Raw genomic sequence first — 24,095 nt, forward strand, 5'->3', positions numbered from 1 at the left:
AGCCTTCGTCTACTGTGGGTCTGTGGCTATAAGCATGAACATTTAGAAAGGCATGTCGGTAGTGTGACCATTTAGCAGAATAAGAGAAACAGATTCTACTTCCAGGCCTATGACATCCTTAGCCATCCAATGAGCTTTTGACAAGGTTTACAGTACAAGACATAAAACTCTCTTCGAGTGGGCCTCAACTCCAATCAGAAAGTGGTCAGTTACCCCGTAACAATTATGCCACTGTTACCCAAATGACACATCATGCCTGGCAGGTTAGTAATGTAACATGAAGGGTCCAGCACTGGGTAAGACCGTGGTTGTCTTTTCTCCCTCAGCAGCCTGCACAGCCTCCTCTGCCACCGTGAAAGTGGCAATCAGAGGAATGTCTCTTGGTGGGTTTGGGAGTGACTTCCCTGTGTCCTGCAGCCAGGTCGTGTGGTACCTTCAGCAACAGGGCTGTTGCCACGTGGTTATGGTGGGCAAGCAAAGGCAATCCAATAACTTGTGCTGCTTTGGATTGCACTAGGATTTTTCTTCACCAGCAACTCAGAGGGAGGTGTCCCGTGCCTTGTACTGCAGTGCTCATTCAATAACCCAAGGCTCTGGAAGCAACATTGTCCTCTCATGTAGGATAATTCAGATCAAACTATTGTTTTTTAAGGGTTGGGTTTTAAAATGAGCCTACGAAGTGGCAGGTTTCTGTAAGACTTTTTCATTGATCTTGAGTTCTGGTCGTCCCTCTGGCTCCCCTTCCTCTCTGCCATCCCCACCAGTCTTTAATCTTCACTGCCCTCCTCCTCTCACTTCAGTGTCCTGCTAGCACTGTTCTTACTCCTTTTGTCTTTAAGTTGGTATAGTTGAGGATGGAGTTCATGTGGGATTTCAGGTTCTTATCCTTTGGGTTAGCCCTGCCCTTTCCCCATCTTCTGAATCTGCTCTCATGCTCCCTCCCCTGCCTAAGCCTTTCCTCCTCTGCCTTCTTCCACCTCACTGTTTCCATTTCTCCCATTATCTACCTCCTCCCTTACCCCTAAAACGGCCCCTTTCTAGTTGCTGGCCTTCCACCTCTGCTCCAAGTTAAACACATAAAACCAAAGATTTGAAGGTAGGATATGCCTATGGGGGAGGGCAAATGTCTTTTTGGGTCTGGGTTACCTCACTCAGTATAATTTTTTATGGTTCCATCCCTTTACCTGCAGCTTTCATTTTTCTTTGCATTGAGCAACAGTCCATTATGTATAAGCACCCCAGTTTCCTTATCAATTCTATGGATGGACATTCAGGTGGAGGCCTGTTCCCTGGCTGCTGTGAATAGAGCAGCCATGAACATGGATGTGCAGATGTCTTTCTAGTACAGTGGATCTCAATCTTCTAATGCTGCTACCCTTTAATACAGTTCCTCATGTTGTTATATATTGGAGTTATATATCCTTTTCTATTATTGACTTACATGTTTTATGGAGCCAAATATTATCTGATCCATGATTTGCAAATGTTTTCTTGCATGTTATCTTTCCATTCTTTGATGGTGTCCTGAACAAATTCAATTTATTTTTCAATCTGATTCAGCTTTTGGCTTCTTGCCTTAAAAAAAAAAAAAAAAAAACAGGGCCACAAAGTTATATTCTAAGATTTTATTCATTTTTATTGCTGACACTTAGATTCTTGGCTTGTTTTGGAATATTCTAAAACATATTTTGAGGTAGGGTGTATTGCGTTTTCAAATTTTCTGTTCTCATTGACTACTTATTACGTAAATAGGTACTTGTCTGCAGGACTCAAAAAACATTGCCGTTTAAACCATTCTCCATTTCCTCAATTAGTGATAAAATGGAGATTAGTAACTTATCTTTGGAGGTCAGGAAACAAGGGAGTAACCTTTATAGTCTATAGTCTGTGCTGAAAGATTGCTGGGATAGTAAAGACCTGAACGACGTGATTTGAAATACCACCTTGCCCACGAGAAGCTTCTTTATTGTATTCCTTGGCAAAGAGGGAATGAGGAACTAGTTAGCCAGTGTTCCCCAGTAGCTTGGAATCCCCCATAATCCTGAGAAGGAAGTCAGCTGGCTAGGTAGTGTTTGCTAGTTAAGGCCCCTGCCTCTGTGTTCTGCTTCAACATTCCTTACTGCTTCCTGTTGGCCACCTTTCTGTGTGAGCAGGTGTCCTAATACTGATTCTAAGCCTCGGAAATGAGGCAAGGACTTGCACGCAGCCTTGGAGGATAAAAGCTCAGGTGTGGCCTACCAGTGTGTTCATGTGTGATCTTGTTGGATCTTTACCGTGACAATCTTTTTCTTCATTCTTGCTCTTGGCTGCCATCCTCAGAGCTAGAAGAGAATAGGGTCTCTTATGCATTGATCATGTGAAAATTAAGTAACCTTAAGAGTATCACATTCCATTCTCCGCAGATTAGCACTCTCAGTGCAGGAGCGCCATTGGAGGAACACGAAAACAAGATTTAGCAATAAGGGAATATTGGGATGCCATCTTGGTCCCATATGACTGTGTGTGCTAACTTAGAAGTCATTTTAAAATTGGGTTCTATTTTTTTTTAATTACAGATTGCAATGTATAAGGACATCTGTCAATGATACCAGCAAATGCATTTTTGCAATAGTCAGTAGATAAGAGAGAGTGCTTCAGAGCCAAGAGGGATAATGACTAATCCTTGATATATTGAACCAGATAATAAAATTGCAGTATGCATGGTTAGATATTTTAAATGAGCATTGGGAGAGCATCTTCTTGTGTGAATTTTGTGTATTTATCCAGACAACATGACCTTTGAATTAAGTATTAGGAATGACTTCAGAAGAATTGACTGAATGTGTTTGGTTATAGAACTCTGTGAAATATAATTATCCAACAAAAGCTAAGCTCCAAGCCTTGATTGCCCTCTGAAAATACAGAAAATGAGTAAAAATCAGAATGAAAACCTGCAAATGCCTCTGTTTAAAGTCTTACCCACATTGTTTAATTCATACTAATCAAAGTGAATAATACCATGGTTTCCCTCTTCTGACCTTAGAAGGAGAGTCACAGCATAGACAACCAAGGTCTACTGAGGGTACAGGTTTAGCTTAGTCTCTTCCCCATGAATGTGGTGTGGTATGTCTTGGTCCTAAGTTGCTCTCGCTTTGAATGTTTTCCACTCTCCTATTTGCCTCTAGCACACCAGCGTCTAAAGTTCTAGTCCAGTGTCATCCACTTTCTGTGTCCATGCTCCCAGGATTCTGAGTCCTCCTCCATTGTCTCCAAACCACATCCCTTTTAGCGCCTGTTTGCTGTTTCTGCATGCTTTTGCTTGGTGTGCTCTCATCCTGCCTCACTAATGCAACAGCAAGTTCCTGAAGGGCACCAATCCTTCCATTGTTTCCTGCTACTTTAGAAGTGAAGCAGAGTTGAAAAAGTCTTAAACACGATGCAGGTTCATCATATAAGAAACAACCATAAAATAATTTTAGTCCATGTAGAGGACAGAGAAGCAAGTAGCAACTATGTCTAATCCAGCTCCAGGGGGAACCGGCTGCACTTGAGATTCTGGTTCATAGAGGTTCCAACAGCTCTCTGGGCACACATGTAACATGAGTTTTCATACATGTAACCATCAGCTATTTTGCATGATGTTGGTGGAATTCTGTATTGTGGAAGTGTTTTTAAGTAAGTGGTTATTATCTGTCATCATCATTTTAAGAAACTGGCATTCCTTGCCCTGTAATGAACTGTCTTAGGAGACATTAGACTGTACAGTTTTTTAGCCTTATAACATGTTGTAACTTTGTTTCTTCTAAAAAAATTCTAAAATTAGAGTTGGTAAATAAAAGAAGATATATATGTTTGTGTGCTTGTATTCCTTTGTCGTGGTAGCCCAGCTAGCAGACTAAAGAGTTGTGACTGAATTACATTCTAGCCAGTAATGCCATGGGCTGGCCTTCAGCTCAGTGGTATAGCTTGTGTCTAGAATGTCAAGGCCCTTGGTCAATCCTGTGACTAAAGCAGGATGCCTGCCATTTGTTTCCCTAAGCTTTTATAATGACTAGCTATAATGTCTCAGCCTTGGGATCTTAGAAATGTCATAGAATAAAAATAGCAAGTCATTCTGTCTTAATTATGTACTAAGTTGAAGGTTTATCAACAGTTGATATTTATCATTAAGGTATTGGCTGTGTCTTTTTCCCAGTTTCATATTCCTGCTTCTTATTGATTTGTAGGAGCTCATTGTGTGAGTGTGGACCAGTAACCTTTGAAATATGTGTGTAATGCTTTCGTTTTCAGGTTTCTATTCTTGTTTTAGCTTGTTCAATGACAGTGTTGTGTGCATGCTTGAGTGCGCACACACAAACACCTACACACACACAAATACACATATACACCCCCCCACACTTCCTGTACAGAAGATTCAATTTTTTGACCATGTACTCAATTTTGCCCTTCTTTTTGTTTTAAAATTTAAAATTGTACTTTATTACATACTTTAAAAAGCCCTCCCTTTCCACAGAATAAATAAACATTTACTCATCTTTCCAGAAATTTTAGGATTTCATTTTTGCTTTATTGAGCATTTTGAAGCTTTTGATTATTAACTGTTATGACAAGTAGCAAGTGACTAATACACAGTAGTTTGTACCCAGTTCTGTGGCTCTGTCTCAGGTTATTTCTAGTATTCACTCACAGGTTATCTTTCAGAAATATCACATATTTCAAAGACCTTAGCGTTATTATGAATTACTTTTTATTGTAAGCACCTTGGTGACAAGAAGCACTGATTGATTCCCAAGTATATTCTGCCTGGTGTCTATAGCAGAGAACTATTTTGGCAGCCCATTCCCTTTTGACAGAATGTGTTTTAACCAATGACTGTAGAGTAACCCAGATCATTTTCAATGCTTCCCTGCAGGAACTCCTATGTCCGGCTCAGACACCTGTGTACAAACACCTGGGTTCACAGCACAAACATCCCCATTGACAAGGAAGAGGAAAAACCTGTCATGCTGAAGGTAAGTCCAGAACCTGCCCATCTCCCTTAGTCCCTGATAAGAGGGCTCCCTGACAGGGAGGGAGATATGGAACTAGGGAGTGTTGCCCTGGTGCCGCGTTTCTTTTAGCTTTGATCAGAGTATAGTCATGACCAAACTTGAAGTGATTAAAAAAAAATGTATTCCCAGGGATCTGGGTGAAGCAAGCTCAGAGCTTTGACAAGAACCAGAGCTTTTCTTTTATTCCATTGGTGTTGAGCAATTCTCTGCATTTCGTGTTTAACATGACTTTGGTTATGGGAATGTTTGGTTGTGTCTGACATACACTGAGTTCTTGTTGATTTCCCCTGCATCATTAGGAGTTTTCCCTCAGTCTATACAATGAATATATGAATATGTATGTATACATACATAGTCTCTAAAAGAGTTTTTCTCACCCCTGTTTCCTGACACCCCCTCTCTCCACCAGTCACTAAGCTTATCTAGAATGAATACACCTGGGAGTTTCCAGTTTAGAATTTTATTTTCTCTGTGGATGTGCTCAGGTTCATAGAAAAAGTGAAAGACTGGTACAATCTCTCTGGTCTGTCGAGTCAGTAAGGGTCATTTTCTATGTTTGCATTTTCTCTATTAGTGAAATGTTACTCGATTACCAGAATCTTACATCCTCCCTGTGACTGAGGAAGCTGTAAGATTACAGTGGTTCCTGTATTCACCCTCATATTTCCTTCTGCTCTTTTCCTTTCTCACCGGGCAGTGTATACTACCGTGGGAATAGCTCCGTAACACAGTAATATCAGGCACAAGGAGTATACACAATGTAGATGGAAAAAACTAACACTTTCCCCTTTACTACCTCACCAGCTCCCCCAAAACTAATTTTCTCTTTGGAGAACATTCTTCTAGAAATGTCCTATGTCTACTTGATATTAATGCCAAGAGAACTTCAAGTTCCCTGGATTGCCCAATATCCTGTAAACAAAGTGTTTGATTAACATCTTTCTTTCCCAATCAAGATTATCCCATAACAACTCCCTTGCCTTTTAGATTGGTACCTCTCCCCTGAAGGAGGACAAGGAAGCTTTTGCCATAGTCCCCGTTTCTCCTGCTGAGGTTCGGGACCTGGACTTTGCCAATGATGCCAGCAAGGTGCTGGGCTCCATCGCTGGGAAGTTGGAAAAGGGCACCATCACCCAGAATGAGAGAAGGTGAGGGTGTCCTGCATGTGCTGACACAGCAGTCCTCACTGGTGGCTAGACTTGGAATAGTCCTTGGGGAGCAAGAGTATCAGGACTCTGAAGAGCTATGTGTGGGAGGGGCAGGTCTGAGCTTTCGGGGGCAGCTTTGATTTATGATTTCCAGCAATGGGTACTTTTATTTCCGCATGTGCTTTGTTTGTTTGTGTTGTAGTGTTGTGCAGCTCAGTGAGCCTCAGCTGTGATTTCAAGGCTGCTAGAAAACTGTGTTCTCTTCTGTTTGCCTTGTTCTTAAAGCCTGGATCTTACCAGGCAAGGCTTTTAGCCTCTAGAATGTTGAAGCCTGACTTTAGCAAGCTCTGTCTCTTAAGGTCTGTCACCAAGCTGCTGGAAGACTTGGTTTACTTTGTCACGGGTGGAACGAACTCTGGCCAAGACGTGCTTGAAGTAGTCTTCTCTAAGCCCAACCGAGAGCGGCAGAAGCTGATGAGGGAACAGAATATTCTCAAGCAGGTCAGTGAGCCTTGATGTGCTTTGGCGTGGGCTCTGTAAGAAGCCTGTGGGATCCCAGCTCGTACAAAGAGACATGGATGGTTCTCAACCCGAAAACTTACAGTTTGGTTTTTATTTAAAGTACTGACTTCTTAGAGTAGTTTTAAGTGTGTAGCAAATGTAAGTGGCAGGATAGTGTCCTGCGTCCTTTGCCCCAGGGTCAACATTCTGCAGCAGAATGGAGCATTTGTTGCAGGAGTGACCATAGATCAATACGTCACTATTACTCAAGGTCCCTATTTTATGGAGGTGTATGTGATTTGGTTTTGACAGGTATATAATGGCCTGCATGCACCATCACAATATCATTGCCTAAAAATCCAAAAATCTCTGCCCCCAGATTCTTTGCTTCACCCACTCACTCATCCATCGTTCTTCACCATGCCTTACAACTACTCCTCTTTTCAGTGTTCTGCCTTGTTCGGACTGCCGTATTGGTGGCATTATGTAGCTTGCAGCCTTTTCAGATCTGCAAGGCTCTCCATGTCTTCTCACAGCTCAATGCCTCAGTCCAGTTGACAGGTACCACGCTTGCTGAACATGAGTCAAGGTACTGCTAGGTACCCTAGGAGTGTTCAGGTGACACCTTTATGTTCTTCAAAAATAATATAATGTGCCCTGTGTCCCTATGGTTGCTTCAGATGTTTAGGGAATTTGTAGTTTGGCAAACTCAGAAGGCCTGTATTAGCTCTTATGGACAGCTCCGTGATCACTTCTAAATATTGTCATAATTATGGAGTTTATAGGAAGCATCTAGAACACATTTGGCTTATAGAAGTCAGTTTTCTGTCACTGTGACAACACAACTGGAAAAAAAATAGTCTTATAGAGAAAAGGTCTTTTGCGACTCCCGGCTACAACAGTTTCAGTCTGGGGCCACTCTCAGCCTTTGGTACATGATGGTGGGGAACCTGTGGTCTGCTAATCCCTGCATGGAGGAAGCAGAGAAGCGCTTGCTCCTGTGGCCATGCCTCTACTACGTAACCCATTCGGCTATGAGTCTGTGGTGGCTAGGACTCACATCTCAACACTGCCGTCTCAGAAACCAGACTTTTACCATGAGCTTTTAGAGACCTTTAAGATTCTGAGTATGGACAGTGTTAACTTCAGTAAGTGGACAACTTAGAGGGAGAAGCATGACAAATCCAGGTGGAGGACGCACTCTGAGCATGCACCATGTACTTCTGTGTAAAGCTGTGGGAGGCTTGCTTAGTTATTCCTTGGAACTTCCTGGTGACCAAAATGACAAGAGAGACGAGTTCCCATGAGAATTTGGCATGTGGAAATCCTTCTTCCTGTTGGGGCTGTGATAGACGAAATTCATATTTCAACAAGGTTTGAAGTCCAAGAATGAATTACACCCAGATGTTTCATGTGTTGAAAGCCAGATTAGAATTCTTGCTTATTGTCCTTGTTCATCCCCACAATAGCCATCCCTTGAGGGGTTCAAGCGGTGTTGGTCACTCTAATATGGAGCTGTACTTCCGTTTGCAACTGCTATCTGTTTAATCCTCAGAGAACTTACGGATGTTAGATAGTGTGTTTTGTCTTCTCCCATTGAGAGGACATGTTTACTTTGGACACGGTCCGCACTGTTACCCAGTGTTCCTGAGATCCAGTTCATCTGCTTGATAGCAAACAATCACATTCATTTTGGTCTTACTAGGATTGTAGTCCAGGAGGCATCAAATCCAGCAGCCCTCTGAGAGCACTGTCAACTTTTCCAAGATGATAGCTGTTTTTATAGCTTAATCCACAAGCAGGCTGGCTGATTACATCCTGTTCGTGAAGACTTGTGGTCGGTGTGGCCAAGGTCACATTGCCTTATAGGAAAAGGGTTGAATAGTCTCATGAAACTCAGCAGATAGTTCTCAAACTGTTACAAAACCAACCGAATCTCCTCCCGAGGGTTACAGGTCAGCTCGGTGTTTGAGGTCAGCCTACACCTGTGTGTGCTTGCAAAGACAGCTGAGTTCAAAAGGTGAACTGTGGACATGTTTGACACCTTAACAAGTCCTCACAACTTCAGTTTCAGTGCCCGGATCAATGCTAATCTGATTTTTGTCCCTGCTAGAAGTCATAATTTCAACCTAAATCCTTCCCTGCATGCTGCTAAAAAATGCTGCCATTTGTCTGGGCACCGATAAACAAGTGGGTGCCCAATTCAGCTGACTGACAGATTCAGGTGTCCGTTTCCTGATCCGTTTGGATAGAAAAACCTTTTCATTGAATCCTGCTACCTCTCTAGGTGTGGCCCTTCCTGGAAAGAGAGTTAGAGTTTAAAACACACAGTGATGGCTGCCCGCTCTTTCTTTTTACAAACAGATCTTCAAGCTTTTGCAGGCCCCCTTCACGGACTGCGGGGATGGCCCAATGCTTCGGCTGGAGGAGCTGGGGGACCAGCGGCACGCTCCTTTCAGACACATTTGCCGACTCTGCTACAGGGTCCTGAGACACTCACAGCAAGACTACAGGAAGAACCAGGTGGGGATTAAAATGGACAGGAAGCGATCGAGTTTTACTCGTTAATGTTACTTACTCATGAGTTTTACCTGTTAATGTACCAGTGAATTTAATGGATAGAGAATAGTACACTGTTAAATTTGCCCGTAAAAAGGAAAGAGTTGGTTGGCAAGCCTGGGAAGAACATGTATTGCAGAATCCCTGAGGAAGATACTGGAAAAGGATGTCAATTTAAAAAAAAAAATAAGAAATGTAAAAGGCACCGAGAAATCCCTCTTGTAAATATATTTCAATGAAATTCCTATTTTTAAGGTTGATGTTACATTTGCAGTGTATGTGGGGTTGTGTGTGTTTGGCACACATGTCTGTAGTGTATGTGCATGTATGTGTGCGTGTGCACGCCCATGCCTGTGGACATCAGGGGAGGGCGTAAGGCGTCTTGCCCTACCACCCTCTTGCTTGTTCCTCTGAGATAGCGTCTCTCACCGAACCCGGTACTGTGCTGGGAGCTGCTTCCAACCCTATTTTAAGAATAAATCAGTAGATTAAAAACTGACGTTGTACATGAAAATATCCACATATAATCATAAGGCTTTCTTGCCGATGGTCTGTGGTGGGATCTGAGGCCCCCCCCCCCCCCGTCCCGAGGTAGAAGACTGAAGATGCCCAGGGCCCTTTGCTGCTGAGTCTCAGTTTTCAGGCTCTCCTACTGGTTTCTCTAACCTTTAGCTTTATCACACTGTCTTTTCATGTCTCCCGTTGATTTGTGTTTCTTTCCCTAAAAGGAGTACATAGCCAAGCAGTTTGGCTTCATGCAGAAGCAGATTGGCTATGATGTGCTGGCCGAAGACACCATCACTGCCCTGCTCCACAACAACCGAAAGCTCCTGGAAAAGCACATCACCGCAGCAGAGATTGACACGTTTGTCAGCCTGGTGCGAAAGAACAGGGAGCCCAGGTGAGGTACCAGAGGGGACTCAAGAGGAGACCTCCGTGCATGCCAATGTGGGGCTGTAGCTGTCCCTGGTGTTCTGTACTAGGCTCTCTGTCCTGAGGACTGGCGGCAGTCAGGTTCCAGTGGCCCTGTGATGTGTAGAGGTGGGTACGCAGTCCTGGAACGGCTCACCGTGGCCTCAGCTCAGTGTTTACCAGCTGCTTCCCTCTCCTTTCTGCCCAACTTCAATTCCCTCATTTGCTAAATGAGCAAGGGTAAATACCTGTGCGCTGTCACTCACATACGTAAAGGGCATTGTTTCTCGGGCCTTGTGGCTCTCAGAACTCCCGCTCATACTGTCACTATGTCACCATGTTCACTTGTCCCCTGGATGCCTTCCTGCATCTGAGGGCAATCTTCCCACCCTCTCACACCACAGATCTGCCCCATCCTTTTTAACCCTTCCCTGTCTATTCCTGCTTTCTTTTCCCTGAGATTTCAGGTGACAGGGGAAGCAGTTCACAGTACGGTGTCATCGGCCACATGGCAGAACTGATAGTGCTGCTGTAAGCATGGCCACTGCTGCCTCTCTGCAGCAGCTCCTGAAGCAGGTCTTTGTGAAGCTTCACATTTAGTCCTCAGGAAACCCCTTAGAAAACATATACTATGTCATTCCCATTGATGGGGAAACTGGCATTAGCCAGGTGAAGGAATGTCTCCAAGGATTTTTCCATAGCAGCATACAGCAAGTTTGTCACAGCCAGCCTTAGGCATCAACAGGCCGGGCCCTTCTGGTCCCAGTGCTTTCTTTGTCTCTTTCTGATGAGAACTTCTTCCTGTCCTCCCCCTCCTCCTCCTCCTCCTCTTCCTCTTCTTCCTCCTCCTCCCATCCTCTTCCTCCTCCTCCCATCCTCTTCCTCCTCCTCCCATCCTCTTCCTCCTCTTCCTCCCATCCTCTTCCTCCTCTTCCTCCCATCCTCTTCTTCCTCTTCCTTCCCCTCTTCTTCATCCTCTTCCTCCTCTTCCTCCTCCTCCTCTTCCTTTTCTTCTTCCTCTTCCTCCCCTCCTCCTCTTCTTCCTCCTCCTCCTTCTACTGCTTGACTATTTTTTCTTTTCATTTTCTTCTTTTTATCTACCATATATGACCTTCCTGTGCCATCAAAATCTACAATGTGCCTAACTTCTCTTGAGAAGGCAATGTAGGACTTGTCTATGCGAGGAAGAATCAGGCTCCCTCTCCTTGGTATGTGCATAACATCCTGCCTGCTTTCTTTCCGGTTAGGTTCTTGGATTACCTCTCTGACCTCTGTGTATCCATGAATAAGTCAATCCCTGTGACCCAGGAGCTCATTTGTAAAGCTGTGCTGAATCCCACCAATGCTGACATCCTGATTGAGACCAAGTGAGTACCATCTAGAGGCAGACAGTAACCGTGAGATACAATTGATATGAAATGGCTGTGTATGCTCATGGGGAATAAATCTAGCTCCTCCTCTTCAGAGCTGCTCTAATGTTGGTTTTGGTAGCATTTCATTTTCGTTTCACAGGCCTTGTTTAAAAGGTCCATTGAGCTTACATTTAGCTGGCTCTTGATGTGACCTTTTGTACAGGAGGTCACTTAACTCTGTATACTCTAAAATTATATAAACCCACTAGGGAACATTTGGCACACTGTTTAAAGAGTTGATGAGCCATGAAGTTCTATCATTCGTTAAAAAATAAAGGATGCTAACAAATATTCAGTGTGAATATTAATTTAGTGTTGGGAGGAGTTGTAAATTATCATTGTTCAAAGTGTGATGGACTGGTGAGGTGGCTCAGAGAGTGAGGCATCCATTGCTAAGCCTGCCAGGCTAGTTCAGCTCCCTGGATATTCGTGGGGAGAGGAGAGAACCGATTCCCACAAGTTGCCCACTGACATCTACACATCCATTGTAACACACAAATAAAAATGTAGGGAAAATATTTAAGCAGTGCTTATTATATTATAATTATTATGTATAAATACTATGTTATAGTTATGGTAGGTAATAATCATAATTAATTTTATTACTGTTTTGGTAATAGTAGTCATTTACTTTTAGTAAAGGAGCATTTTCTCTGGTGACTGTACTGAAGCCATGTAGGCAGTATTAGAAAGAGTTAAGGTATAATCTAGTGGTGCCGTTTTTCTTAGTAACTTAGTTTGGGGATTTGTGTTATTGCAAAGTGCCTCAACCGTGGTACTATGACATTTGGGGCTAGATGACTTCATGGCAGAAAAGGTCCTGTCACTGTCGAATATTTAGCAGAAGTGTCCCTAGATTGTGGCTACACAATCCTAGCAGCATCTCTCAGCATTGTGACAATCACAATGTTACAGATACTGCCAAAATCTACCGGGAGGAAAAGAGTGGTAGGTGACAGTTTCCAAGTTCAAGCCCATAAGGACCACACGGATTCTTTGTGGCTCTGCCACTGGGAAAAGGAGAGAACAATGTGGTTTCCTGTGTGTCTCTGGGCTGGAAGGGAAGCAAGGCTTCAAAGGATTTCATAAAACCTGAGCTCCATCTCCTACGCTTTTTTCACAGGTTGGTTCTTTCTCGTTTTGAGTTTGAAGGCGTTTCCACCGGAGAGAATGCTCTGGAAGCTGGGGAAGATGAGGAAGAGGTGTGGCTGTTCTGGAGGGACAGCAACAAAGAGATCCGTAGCAAGAGTGTTAGGGAATTGGCACAAGATGCTAAAGAGGGACAGAAGGAAGACAGGGATGTCCTCAGCTACTACAGGTGAGTGGGAAGCATGATGGCCTTGGGCCAAGAGGGAAGCATGTGGTTTTCTTGTTGCTCACTCTAAGGCATGGTTCTCAACCTGTGGGAGCCAAAGCACCCTTTTCCAGGGTCACCTAAGACCATTGGAACACACACTGCACTTCATAACAGTAGCAAAATTATAGTTATGAAGTAGCAGCAAAAATAATTTTATGGTTGCGGTCACTGTGACACAAGGAACTGTATGAAGGGGTTGGAGCATTAGGAAGGTCGAGAACCACTGCTCTGAGAAATAGTGTGGTGTCCTGCAGTACGACTGTCCAACAGGAAGTCCGATGTATGCTTTATGAAGATTAAGCAGAAGATGCCAGGGACTTACAGTCTCTGGTTGTCTTTGTGTGTCCATGTCATAGGAAGGGCAAGAGCGTGCATCAGCCTGTTACACTTGACCCATAAACAGCACATAGTATATAGTGTATATAGTGCAGGCAGCAGCAGGCAGGCTGTGAGGTCATGCTGCATCTGGCCAAATCCTGATCTCTTTACTTAACTAGCCTTTTTGCTTTGGCTGAATTTGCCTTTATGTTCCAGAGCCCTTATCTTTAAAATAGGGATAATAGTGCCAGTCTTCCAGAAAATTTACAGAAACAGAGAATGTCTTTCCATACGTGTGCACACACCTAGGTTTTCATAATCTATTTATCCATGTTCATATATGCAAATCTATGATAAATAGCATGGGTTTGCAGTAACATAAGCTATGTAGCCCTAGTCTAAAAATTCTGAAATTGAAATACAGAACTGGTGAAGCCCCAAGCATGATATTCAAAAGGATTTAGATTTTGGAGCATTTTAGATTTTCAGATCAGCAAAACTCAAATGATAATGTTTACGCAAACTGGTACCTGAAATGCTGGTCTGACGTATTTCCGATGCAGGGTGCTCAGTGCGTTCTTTCAGTTCTGTCCTAAAACCACAGATGCTCTCTGGCTGTTACCCTCCAGCTGCTATCCTTCCTGGGATGTTCACCTGTTTGCCTGTGTATGTCACTGTATGTCACCACTGTCCACCTCTCTTGACCTCCTTAGTTCCTGGTTTTGGCCACAGCTCCAAGGCCACATAGCCTTGCCACATGAATCAGGGAAAAGGAAAGAAAAGGAAGGGAAGTCAACTACTAGATACCTCTGAAAAGAAAAGGAAGAAAACTGAGTACTTCTGCTATTTCCTAACAAGATGAACGAAACTTTGCAGCTAAAATTCCTTTTCTTACTCCTATATTCTAGGCTGTTCTATTTATACACATGGTAGTCTTTTTTTTATTATTGTATGTTAATGTTTTTAGACCTTTTTATGCATTGCCTGCATGTATGTTCCTGCATACCACATGGATGTTCACTGCCGTGTAGATCAGAAGAGGGCACTGGGTCTCTTGGAACTGAAGTTATGGGTGGTTGTGAGCCACCCATAACTGGGCACTGAACCTAGGTCTCCTGAAAGAACAAGTGCTTTTAACTGCTGGCCCATCTCTGCAGCTCCTCCTGGTTATGATTATACGTGTGATTACACGTGTGTGTGTATATGTGTCCTATTGCTCAGATTTTATGTAAATGGCACCTTACAGCAGATACCATTCTAGAGCTCTCCTTAGTTTGATTTCTGAAATACATATGAAAATATAACTTCAGTGTCAATAGGGGAAGACTGTTTCTATAATTTTTACTGCTATATGCCTTCATTTTGCTAATATGTCACTTTCTGTTGGCCTTTGGCATTCCTTCATATTCCACAGTTGAGTTCTTCATGCGAGGGCACATCCTCACTTAATTTTGTGTACACACGAGTGTCCACTCCCTTTGAAGAGGTGGATGGATGGGAACTCATATTTTTTACCTTAGTAAGCAGTACTACATTGATGATTCAATCTACATTTTTACCATTAATAACCGTCATGATATGGGACTGCTAAAGATATTGTAGAATTTTAATTACACTTTAAATAATCGATATGTGTGACATTTCCTGCAGAACCTTTGACATACTGTATGAAATACAGGGGTTACAGAGAGAAAGTAGGAGCAGAACAATAATCATCCCAGGTTTTGCATTTTTCTCTGTTTTATAAGATAAAGATGGTGAATGTAATTCACCATGAATATAACATGTTTGCTTTAACATAGCTGGACAGATGTGTGACCGTGGGATGCTGACCCTTACTTTCTGGCATCCTATGAACTTTTCTTCCATCTCCTTAATTCGGAATCTAAAATTATATGTACAACAGTCATTTAGGGATGTTGGCATAGAAGTTTAGTGGCCACATTTCACTCCTATAAAACATGAGTGAGTAAATGATTTCTTTTTTTTTCGGAGCTGGGGACCGAACCCAGGGCCTTGCGCTTCCTAGGCAAGCGCTCTACCACTGAACTAAATCCCTAACCCCGAGTAAATGATTTCTTGATTGTGAGCCTTCTCTTGATTTTCCCCAGGTATCAGCTGAACCTCTTTGCAAGGATGTGTCTGGACCGCCAGTACCTGGCCATCAATGAAATATCCGGGCAGCTGGATGTTGACCTCATCCTCCGCTGCATGTCCGATGAGAACCTCCCCTATGACCTCAGAGCATCCTTTTGCCGCCTCATGCTTCACATGCATGTGGACCGAGATCCCCAGGAGCAGGTGACCCCTGTGAAATACGCCCGTCTGTGGTCAGAAATTCCCTCCGAGATCGCCATTGACGAGTAAGCGTGGGTCCTGCTCCCTGAAGAGCTCTCACGTCACTTCAAAACCCCATAATTCTAATCTGTGCAGCCTCAGAGAAGACACATAGGTGACCTCAGGAAATCCTAAGAGAAAGAACTTTTTCCTTCAGAATTTAAATAGAATTGTGTGGCTACCAAGTATTATTTAATTCCTTAGGGACATGGGGTGCTGGGGTGCATCTTGCTATCTCTTGTTTATCCCCTTCCTTTTGCAAATGTCTAAATTTGTATGGTGTCCCAAGATTGGCAAATATTAGTGATAATCTAGAAAACTACCTCTACTGTAGTGGGGACAGACAGTAAACATGATGAGGGGCTAAAGTAGCTTTGTAAGTGTGCACGCTAAGGAAGGAAGCAGAAGTCTGCTCCAGGTTAGGGGATGCTGTCTTTGAAGGCTAAGCAGCCCAAAATGGCCTGGCTGGGAGGAGCTTGATGGTTCCCTTTTCTCTGTCCTCCCTCTCCCTGTCTCCCCCTCCTCCCCGCTCCTTCCCCCTCCCCTTCTCTCCCTCCCTCTCAGCTATGACAGCAGTGGAGCATCGAAGGATGAAATCAAGGAGAGGTTTGCTCAGACGATGGAGTTTGTGGAGGAGTACCTGAGAGATGTGGTTTGTCAAAGATTCCCCTTTTCTGATAAGGAGAAAAATAAGCTCACATTTGAGGTAAGGCATGGTGAAGGCTCTCTGCAATTTTGTCACCAGTGTTCATTTTTTTTCCTGTGGCATAAGTAGAAAGTTGGCAATTTTATCACAGTGCTCTTGTTTTGAAACACAAATATAATTTGGGTCAGATTTGTTCCAACAAAATCGAAGAGTGACCAGAGGCTTAGCCTCATAGAAATGCAGAAAGCAGATTACGTGAAGTGGGCGAGTGTCGTGGGGCCTCTGCACTTCTTGTTGAAAGTATTAGGAGAGAAAGTCCTTGCTTGGGATGGGTCATAGCATCATATCTGAGGAGCATAAATCTTTGTTACTTTTGCATTCAGCTGTTTCCAAGACTATACTATTATTCTTTAGGCACGATATTTCGGAGACCCACAGTGCCCTTATCTGTGCTCCTACTGGTTATGATCGGATATATTCTTGGGAAGTCAGAATATCAATTGATTAGGCCCATTGCCTAGTCATCAAGGTAGATGGGTGGTTTTGCAAGCTTTCATTTCTTAGTTTTCTTCCTTGTGAAACAAAATAAAATTTTAACAGAAACCCAGATGTATGCCTTCTCGGCCCGTAAAGAAGGCATAGTCTGTCTCAATTAGCTAGTGAGTACCAAGTGGGACAGGAGGACACAGGTCACTGAATACTAATTTCTTCTTCTTTTAAATGTAATAGGTTGTGAACTTAGCCAGGAACCTCATATACTTTGGCTTCTACAACTTTTCTGACCTTCTCCGATTAACCAAGATCCTCTTGGCAATCTTAGACTGTGTTCATGTGACAACCATCTTCCCCATTAGCAAGATGACGAAAGGCGAAGAGAATAAAGGTAACAATGCTGAGGAGAAGCTGAAGAGTGAGTATCTGAAGTGTCTGTGCTGACAGATGCCCTCCCAGCCCGTGCTGTCTCACTCATGCCATGCCTTATCATGTGACAGCCTGTCCTGTCCTTGTCCGTTCTCACCACTGGGAGCACACCAATAGAAGTAAAGTCGGGAAGAGTTCCATTAAGTCCAGCACCCACCACTGCTGGTCGCTCTCGGCAGTTCACTCTGCCCTTGCATCTGTCTAGACTCCTTCCCTGCGTCTTACTGGATAGTTTGAAAGTTTCCTTGTGCTTTCACTGTTGGACCCTCCAAGCCCATGCTCTGCCATCTGTTCTCCATGCGTCTGAGACACTTGAGGACGATACTCCTGTATGACGAACTGAAGTGCAAGCTTGTGTCTTGATATTCCTTCTCACTTGTGAATAGGGAAATCCTTGTTTAAATGTTTGTTTCTTGCTATATTCGGGGGTTAGAATAGGCATAGAATGACCATGGTGTGTTTTCTACAGCTAGGATGGAGAAGGCATTTGATTTGATTCTATTTGCCAAGTACTACGTGATGTCATTTTGTATGCGTCACACCCTTGAGTTCTGTCACAGAGCTCTTTTTCTATGTGAGGACAACGAGACTCGGAGGTGATGCAAGGCCTTCAAGGCCAAGTGGCTTTTGTTCCAAGCAGCAGTATCTGCGCCCTGCTAGCTTACATTCCTAGTCTGGGTACAATCACAAGAGCTCGTCATTGGTGCCAAGTCATACTTGGTGATAAAATTAGTAAAGAAACAACACCCCACTGGAGATGTCAAAACCATGGTGTTCCACTAATCTCAGAAGTCTTAAATTTGTAATGTTTATTAACCTGTTTGGGTTCCTTGGGTCGACAGAATTATCTCAACAGGGTTGTGTTAAATAGTCTACCTTAAAAAGCCCATACCCCTAATCAGATTCTTCGGGCTCTCTCCAGAGATGTCATGACCATGGTCTGACTTGGCCTTTTCTAGGCAGCAACGTGATGAGATCTATCCATGGAGTTGGGGAGCTCATGACCCAGGTGGTGCTTCGGGGAGGAGGCTTTTTGCCCATGACTCCTATGGCTGCTGCCCCTGAAGGAAATGTGAAGCAGGCAGAGCCAGAGAAAGAGGATATCATGGTCATGGACACCAAGTTAAAGATCATTGAAATACTCCAGGTATGGTGCAAGGAACAAGATACTCATGAGGTCTCTGTTTCACATCTCCTCTCCCAGCTCTGATAGAGGCCCAAGGCATTCTGGGAAAAAAATAGCAAAAATGTTAGCTCCTCCCTGTGTATCATTTCGGAATTGCTCCTTTTAATTCTTTGTTGCCATTTCCTACCCATCCCCAACATGGCTTTGTCTGTTCTGCCATCCAACAACTTCTTCATTTACCTTAGCTTTATATCACAGCTGCTCTCCCTTTCTCTGCTCAAGCCTTTGCCTAGAGTTCACTCACTATGCCCAGAGTTACTCTGGGGACTCTATTAGCATTACAAAGCCTTCTTCCTCCTTCTCCTCCTCCTTTCCCTTCCCCTCCTCCTCTTCCTCCTCCTCCTCCTCCTCCTTCTCTATTTTCTCCCTTTTCATTCACTTATCTACTAACCTGTGAGTGTTGGTTGATATTAACCCCACACCAACCCCATACCAACTCCCTTTAGCACTTGGGAGCCATCAAGGAACAAAATCCATTAAAGTTCTGATCCTGAAAAGCTTTGTTGTGACTGGGAGCATAGGCACACGTCATCTAAAATCAATGCTTAGTTGTTAAAACATACAGACGAATCTGGAACAAAAATGGAATGGTTAAAGCAACTTGGATGCTTTTCGAGAAGACCTGGGTTCGATTCCCAGAACCCATATGCCGGCTCACAACCATCTGTGACTACAGTTCCAGGAAGTTGGATGGCTTTCTTCAAGCCTCCATTGAGCACCAGGAATGCAAGTAGTACACAGAAAAGCATGCAGACAAAAGACCCATACATATAAAATAAGAATTAATTCTTACTTTTAAACAAGGTTCAGCTGATTTAGAGGACTCCATAGGCAAAGATAATGTGTTTTTATGTTGTGAGAGAAGACCTCTGTAGTAAAGTGGTGGTTTCCTCAAACATGGATGCAGCAAGAGCTACCCATGGCCATACCTTGGAAATCTTAGGATTTAGCAAATGCAAAGAGTCTGAAGTGGAGACAAGTTTGGGAACAGCTTGTTTTCCAGAGGGAAAGGGAGATGGTAAATCATCTTGAAACAGTCAGTACACATTGTCGACTCTTTCTCCATTAAACCAATTAAGTGGCAGTTGATGCATCAGACCTACTATGTGTCTAGTCTTATAACATAGCTAATGTGACTCTTTCTACTGAGGAACATCTTTGGGGTTGAAAATGACGTACATACAGGGAGCAGACAGAGAGCGTCACAAGCTGTTCGGAGTTCCGAGATGTAACGAGGCCAAGAGTCTCCAACTGACTTTCCCCCTCCACACACAAGGACTTGGCTCGCTCTTAGAATTATTACTCTGTCCTCTCTGACATGATTGTTTCCATCTGCCGTGCCAGTTACTATAGTCCAAAACTGAAAAAATATTCAAACAAAAGGAAGCCTTCCTTCCTTACTAATGACCACTGACTGCCCGTCTTCCCACCTTTCTGTGCATCTTCCCAGCCTCCAGTCAGCTGTCTGGGTGTCATTTAAATCTATCTAAGCTGACACCTAGATGTGACAATTATAGTTGGTTTTGCATAATACTGAATCTGAGGTTCTGGGAAGATACCGAACCGGATGTGCAGCAGTCATTGGGAACAGGGACTAAGAGCTTGGAAACAGGTCAAACATCTGTCTCCTTGTGGGATTTGTGACAGCCTGCAATTGGGTAAGGTCACCCAGAGGGCCAAGCAGAAGCTAGGAGAAAGGAAGGAGGGATGTCAGTAGGATGCCTAAATGATGCAGCTGGCTAACTTTTCTTTTGGGTTCTAGCAACAATCCTTGGGAAAGTGCCTGCAGGAGTAGAGGGATAGGGAATATAAGAAGTTAGAACAAGAGCCCAGGGGGCTATGCCTAACCAGAGGAGACAATCAGAAATAAAAGCAAAATTTCTGTCAGTTCACTTCAATTCAAAGTGGCCAACTTCATCTCCAGCTAGGCCCAGAGTTGGCTTTCAGTCTTTGCAGAAATGTAGTTCTGTTTTGTAAAGAATGGAGGCATGAATGATGAATTATTCTGGGTGTTTAATTCAGGATGCCAAAGTCTACACTGGAAACTAAGGTGTCATGGGCAGACTAGATGTGCCCCTTAGAAGTCTGTTATTGTTAAAATGGCTGTTGAAACCTAAGCCAAACATTTGACTCAGTGCTTAAGGTAGTTGATGCAGCCGATACCAGGCCCTGCCAGAGTGCAGCAGCTTGGCAAAGTGCTAAAGATGGTATGTTAATGTAACCAAAGTGTTTCCATTTCTACTTGAATCTTTAGTTTATTTTGAATGTGAGATTGGATTATAGGATCTCCTGCCTCCTGTGTATATTTAAGCGGGAGTTTGATGAAAGCAATTCCCAGTCATCAGAAACATCCTCCGGAAACAGCAGCCAAGAAGGGCCAAGTAATGTACCAGGTTAGTGATGCCAGCAGGGAATTTCAGCCATAGACTGGGACCTGGGTGTAGTGCCACTTGGGGCTCAAAACAGTGTCTTCCAGAAAACCGGGTGAAACATGACTGCTCTTGAAGATTGCAGTATTTTACAGACTCTTTAATCAAGAGTATATTGATGAAACAGACACAAACATTGCTTCTTGGAGGGTATACCTTTAGTCACTAAAGACACCCGAGCTTTATAGTGTTGGGGTTTCCTATAAAGCAACCCAAATGCCACACAACGCCAAAAATATTCTCCAAGGAATTTGATTGTCCACCAGCAACTTTTGTCCCGTATTTGAAGCTCGACTCAGCCATAGATAATGGAGAAGGCTAAGGGAAAGAAAGATGGTGGTTGAAGTGATTCCCAGACAGCCCAAGTATTTTTTTAAGTCAGAAAAAAATAACAGGTGTGGGGGTCATCTGGGCTAGCCTGGCTCCATGGCTCTGTAGGTTGTGCCGGGCAGATTGAGGGTCACAGGAGAGCATTGTTTTAGAAGCACATTAGCATGAGTCCACCAGAAGCAGGCTTTCCATCCTGGTTGTGTCTAACTCTATGTCCTCTCACCTTTCAGGTGCTCTTGACTTTGAACACATTGAAGAGCAAGCAGAAGGCATCTTTGGGGGAAGGAAAGTGTGTTTCCATTGTCTTATTTTGTGGTAGTTCTGGAGTGTGGTAGGCAGCCTGTCTGTAAATCTCTAGGGTTTTTTGCTTGCACATACTATTCAGCCTTCAGGTCAGCTTCTTGTACTGCTCGTTTGGAATTACTGAGGCACAGAACTTAGGTGGTGAGCAGTGCATGTGTGCATTTCCTGCCTAGGACAGAAAAGATTTAGGGTGTGTGTGTGTGTGTGTGTGTGTGTGTGTGTGTGTGTGTGTGTGTGTGTGTGTCCTGCCTAGGACAAAAAAGATTTAAGGTGACCTAATATGCATATATTTGCAAGGTTATTTTTACATGGTGTGGGTCAAAGAGTAGAGAAAGGGGGTTCAAATCAGATAGAGGTTTCTAATGTCATTGACTTCGTCCACTGATAGCCAAGCTATGCAACAACAGCAAAAATAAAAGTCAAAGAGTAGAGAAAGGGGGTTCAAATCAGATAGAGGTTTCTAATGTCATTGACTTCATCCACTGATAGCCAAGCTATGCAACAACAGCAAAAATAAATAAATAACAAAGGAAGCTACAGCAGTAAAAGTAAATAAATTTTAAAAAATACAAAGTATCCTTTAATTACTCCTGATGGGAACGCCTCTCATATCACAGGCCTTAGGTTAAACATAAAACACTATTAGTATAAAACTTAGTATAGAATTAGTATCTACAATAAGTAACCTAAGGCCACCGTGATTATAACCAGCATACTTGCTTTGACTGTTTATTGCTCCTTAACACACATCTCCAAAAGTCTTGAGAGTTCGAACACCAAGTATTTCTCACAGCTCTCTGGGTTGACTGGAGCCCGGCTGAGCAGGAGCGTGGCTGAGCGGTTCTAGTCCTGTTGGGTCGGCCTTGCGACTGTTGTGATACAGTAATTGGGAAGGGTACACACTTGCTGTTCACTCATATTCCTGGTGCTGATGAAGGCATATGTGTAAAGCTGAGGTTTCAGCCTTGCTCCACACCGTCAGTTTGTGCTTCTTCACAGAGCCATGGCCGATTCCCAGAACAAATGTTGCAAGAAGACAGGGCAACAGAAAGCAAGTGCTTTCTAGATTGCAGGCTAGATACTTTCAAAACTGTTTTTCTTTTATTACCAGATGATTTTAATAAGTGCTAAGCGACAGCATTTTAAACAAAAATCTTAGAAAGAGCACGTTTGCTGTAGATTTTGGAGCACAGATGAAGGCCAGTGGACAATCACTGTAAGTTAGGTCTCATGAATCTTGTAATGTTACTCCTGTCGGCTTAGGGAGTTGAAACATTGTAATCGTCCCCTCTTCTCACAGTGGAGCTGAGGGTAAAACACAAAAAAGCTGATGAAAAGTGAGGTTCCATCAGGGCTCACATGCATGGTCCTGGACTGTGGCTTTACTTGGTCTTGTTTTCTTCTTCCCTTTGTTCCTGTAGTGAGGAGAACACACCTCTGGACTTGGATGATCATGGTGGCAGAACCTTCCTCAGGGTCCTGCTCCACTTGACAATGCATGATTACCCACCCCTGGTGTCTGGGGCCCTGCAGCTCCTCTTCCGGCATTTCAGCCAGAGGCAGGAGGTCCTTCAGGCCTTCAAACAGGTACATCCTGTGGACCAGCGTGGCCATTGTGTATCAAAAAGCTGTGTGTGTTACATGCAAAGAAAAGGTTATAGCTCTCTCTCTCTCCCCCTCCTCCTCCTCCCCCTCTTCCTCCTCCTCCTCCTCCCTCCCTCCCTTTCTCTCTCTCTCTCTCTCTCTCTCTCTCTCTCTCTCTCTCTCTCTGTGTCTTAAGGTTCATGTAACTAACATATTGTGTTCATTAAGGTTCAACTGCTGGTTACTAGCCAAGATGTGGACAACTACAAACAGATCAAGCAAGACTTGGACCAGCTAAGATCCATCGTGGAGAAGTCTGAGCTCTGGGTATACAAAGGCCAGGGTCCCGATGAGCCTATGGACGGAGCCTCTGGTGAAAACGAACATAAGAAAACTGAGGTAGGCACAGCCCACGTTAGGTCTCGAAGTGGCTTTCCTGCTTTTTAAATCAAGGCAGCGTCCTCTTCTAGTCCTAGATATAAATGTAGGTGATAAGATGGTTGCTATCAGAGATGCTTGCTAAGATAATAGCTATTGTCCTAGGAGATAAGCTATAAAATCAAAGCTTAGATGACTTTCTGAGCAGCTGTGGACCATGTAGAAGAGACTTAGTTGAGGGAGGTAAGCACTGGATTTCCCTCAAGAGACTCAGTAGGGAATGACCACCACAGCTTCTTCTAGTAGGTGAAGAACAGGTGAACATCTTGGGCAGCCTGAGTGTCGAAAGACAATGAGAAATGTGTGTGCTTTCTTAAAGGGTTCACATGTTCACCCAACAGTAGACCACAGAGGCACTTACTGCATGTGTTCTTTTTGGTTCCTAGGAGGGGACCAGTAAGCCACTGAAGCACGAAAGCACCAGCAGCTACAACTACCGAGTGGTGAAAGAGGTGAGCTGCCCCTCCTGACCTCCATCCTGGTGACTCTAGTGAGCTTTAGTCAGTGATTGGCAAGTTGAAGGCACAACGCGAGCTCTTTTTCGTGGTGTAAAATTTGACCGGGGAGAGGAGAAGGTAGCTCTCTTAGGTTGAATACTCTGGTGCCAGCCTCAGGTTCACGTTTAAAACCCAGCTGTACTATGTATTATCTGAGTGTTCTTAGTCCCTCACCTTTTGGAGGCAT

General features: G+C 43.7%; 1 protein-coding gene across 18 annotated transcripts in view; it reads left to right on the forward strand.

Annotated features, from left to right (window-relative positions):
• Itpr1 (inositol 1,4,5-trisphosphate receptor, type 1) overlaps nucleotides 1–24,095 on the forward strand; it is a 367,970-nt gene that overhangs the window by 147,804 nt on the left and 196,071 nt on the right. For 7 of the 18 annotated variants that reach the window (XM_087656084.1, XM_087656086.1, XM_087656076.1 and 4 more), the window contains 16 exons: nucleotides 4,892–4,991; nucleotides 6,018–6,178; nucleotides 6,538–6,679; nucleotides 9,044–9,202; nucleotides 9,967–10,139; nucleotides 11,398–11,517; nucleotides 12,686–12,880; nucleotides 15,349–15,600; nucleotides 16,139–16,280; nucleotides 16,950–17,130; nucleotides 18,101–18,288; nucleotides 20,582–20,720; nucleotides 21,317–21,375; nucleotides 22,811–22,976; nucleotides 23,202–23,372; nucleotides 23,798–23,863. In XM_087656084.1, the coding sequence (XP_087512210.1) occupies nucleotides 20,649–20,720; nucleotides 21,317–21,375; nucleotides 22,811–22,976; nucleotides 23,202–23,372; nucleotides 23,798–23,863 (534 nt within the window). In that variant the 5' untranslated portion in view covers nucleotides 4,892–4,991; nucleotides 6,018–6,178; nucleotides 6,538–6,679; ... (7 more) ...; nucleotides 18,101–18,288; nucleotides 20,582–20,648. Of the gene's footprint in view, nucleotides 1–4,891; nucleotides 4,992–6,017; nucleotides 6,179–6,537; nucleotides 6,680–9,043; nucleotides 9,203–9,966; nucleotides 10,140–11,397; nucleotides 11,518–12,685; nucleotides 12,881–15,348; nucleotides 15,601–16,138; nucleotides 16,281–16,949; nucleotides 17,131–18,100; nucleotides 18,289–20,581; nucleotides 20,721–21,316; nucleotides 21,378–22,810; nucleotides 22,977–23,201; nucleotides 23,373–23,797; nucleotides 23,864–24,095 lie in introns of all 18 variants that reach the window. The other 11 variants (XM_087656085.1, XM_087656073.1, XM_087656077.1 and 8 more) reach the window with 3 other exon arrangements.

This window comes from Rattus norvegicus, chromosome 4, assembly GCF_021556685.1.
Source record: "Rattus norvegicus strain SHRSP/BbbUtx chromosome 4, alternate assembly SHRSP_T2T, whole genome shotgun sequence".
In the NCBI taxonomy this organism is placed as follows: domain Eukaryota; kingdom Metazoa; phylum Chordata; class Mammalia; order Rodentia; family Muridae; genus Rattus; species Rattus norvegicus.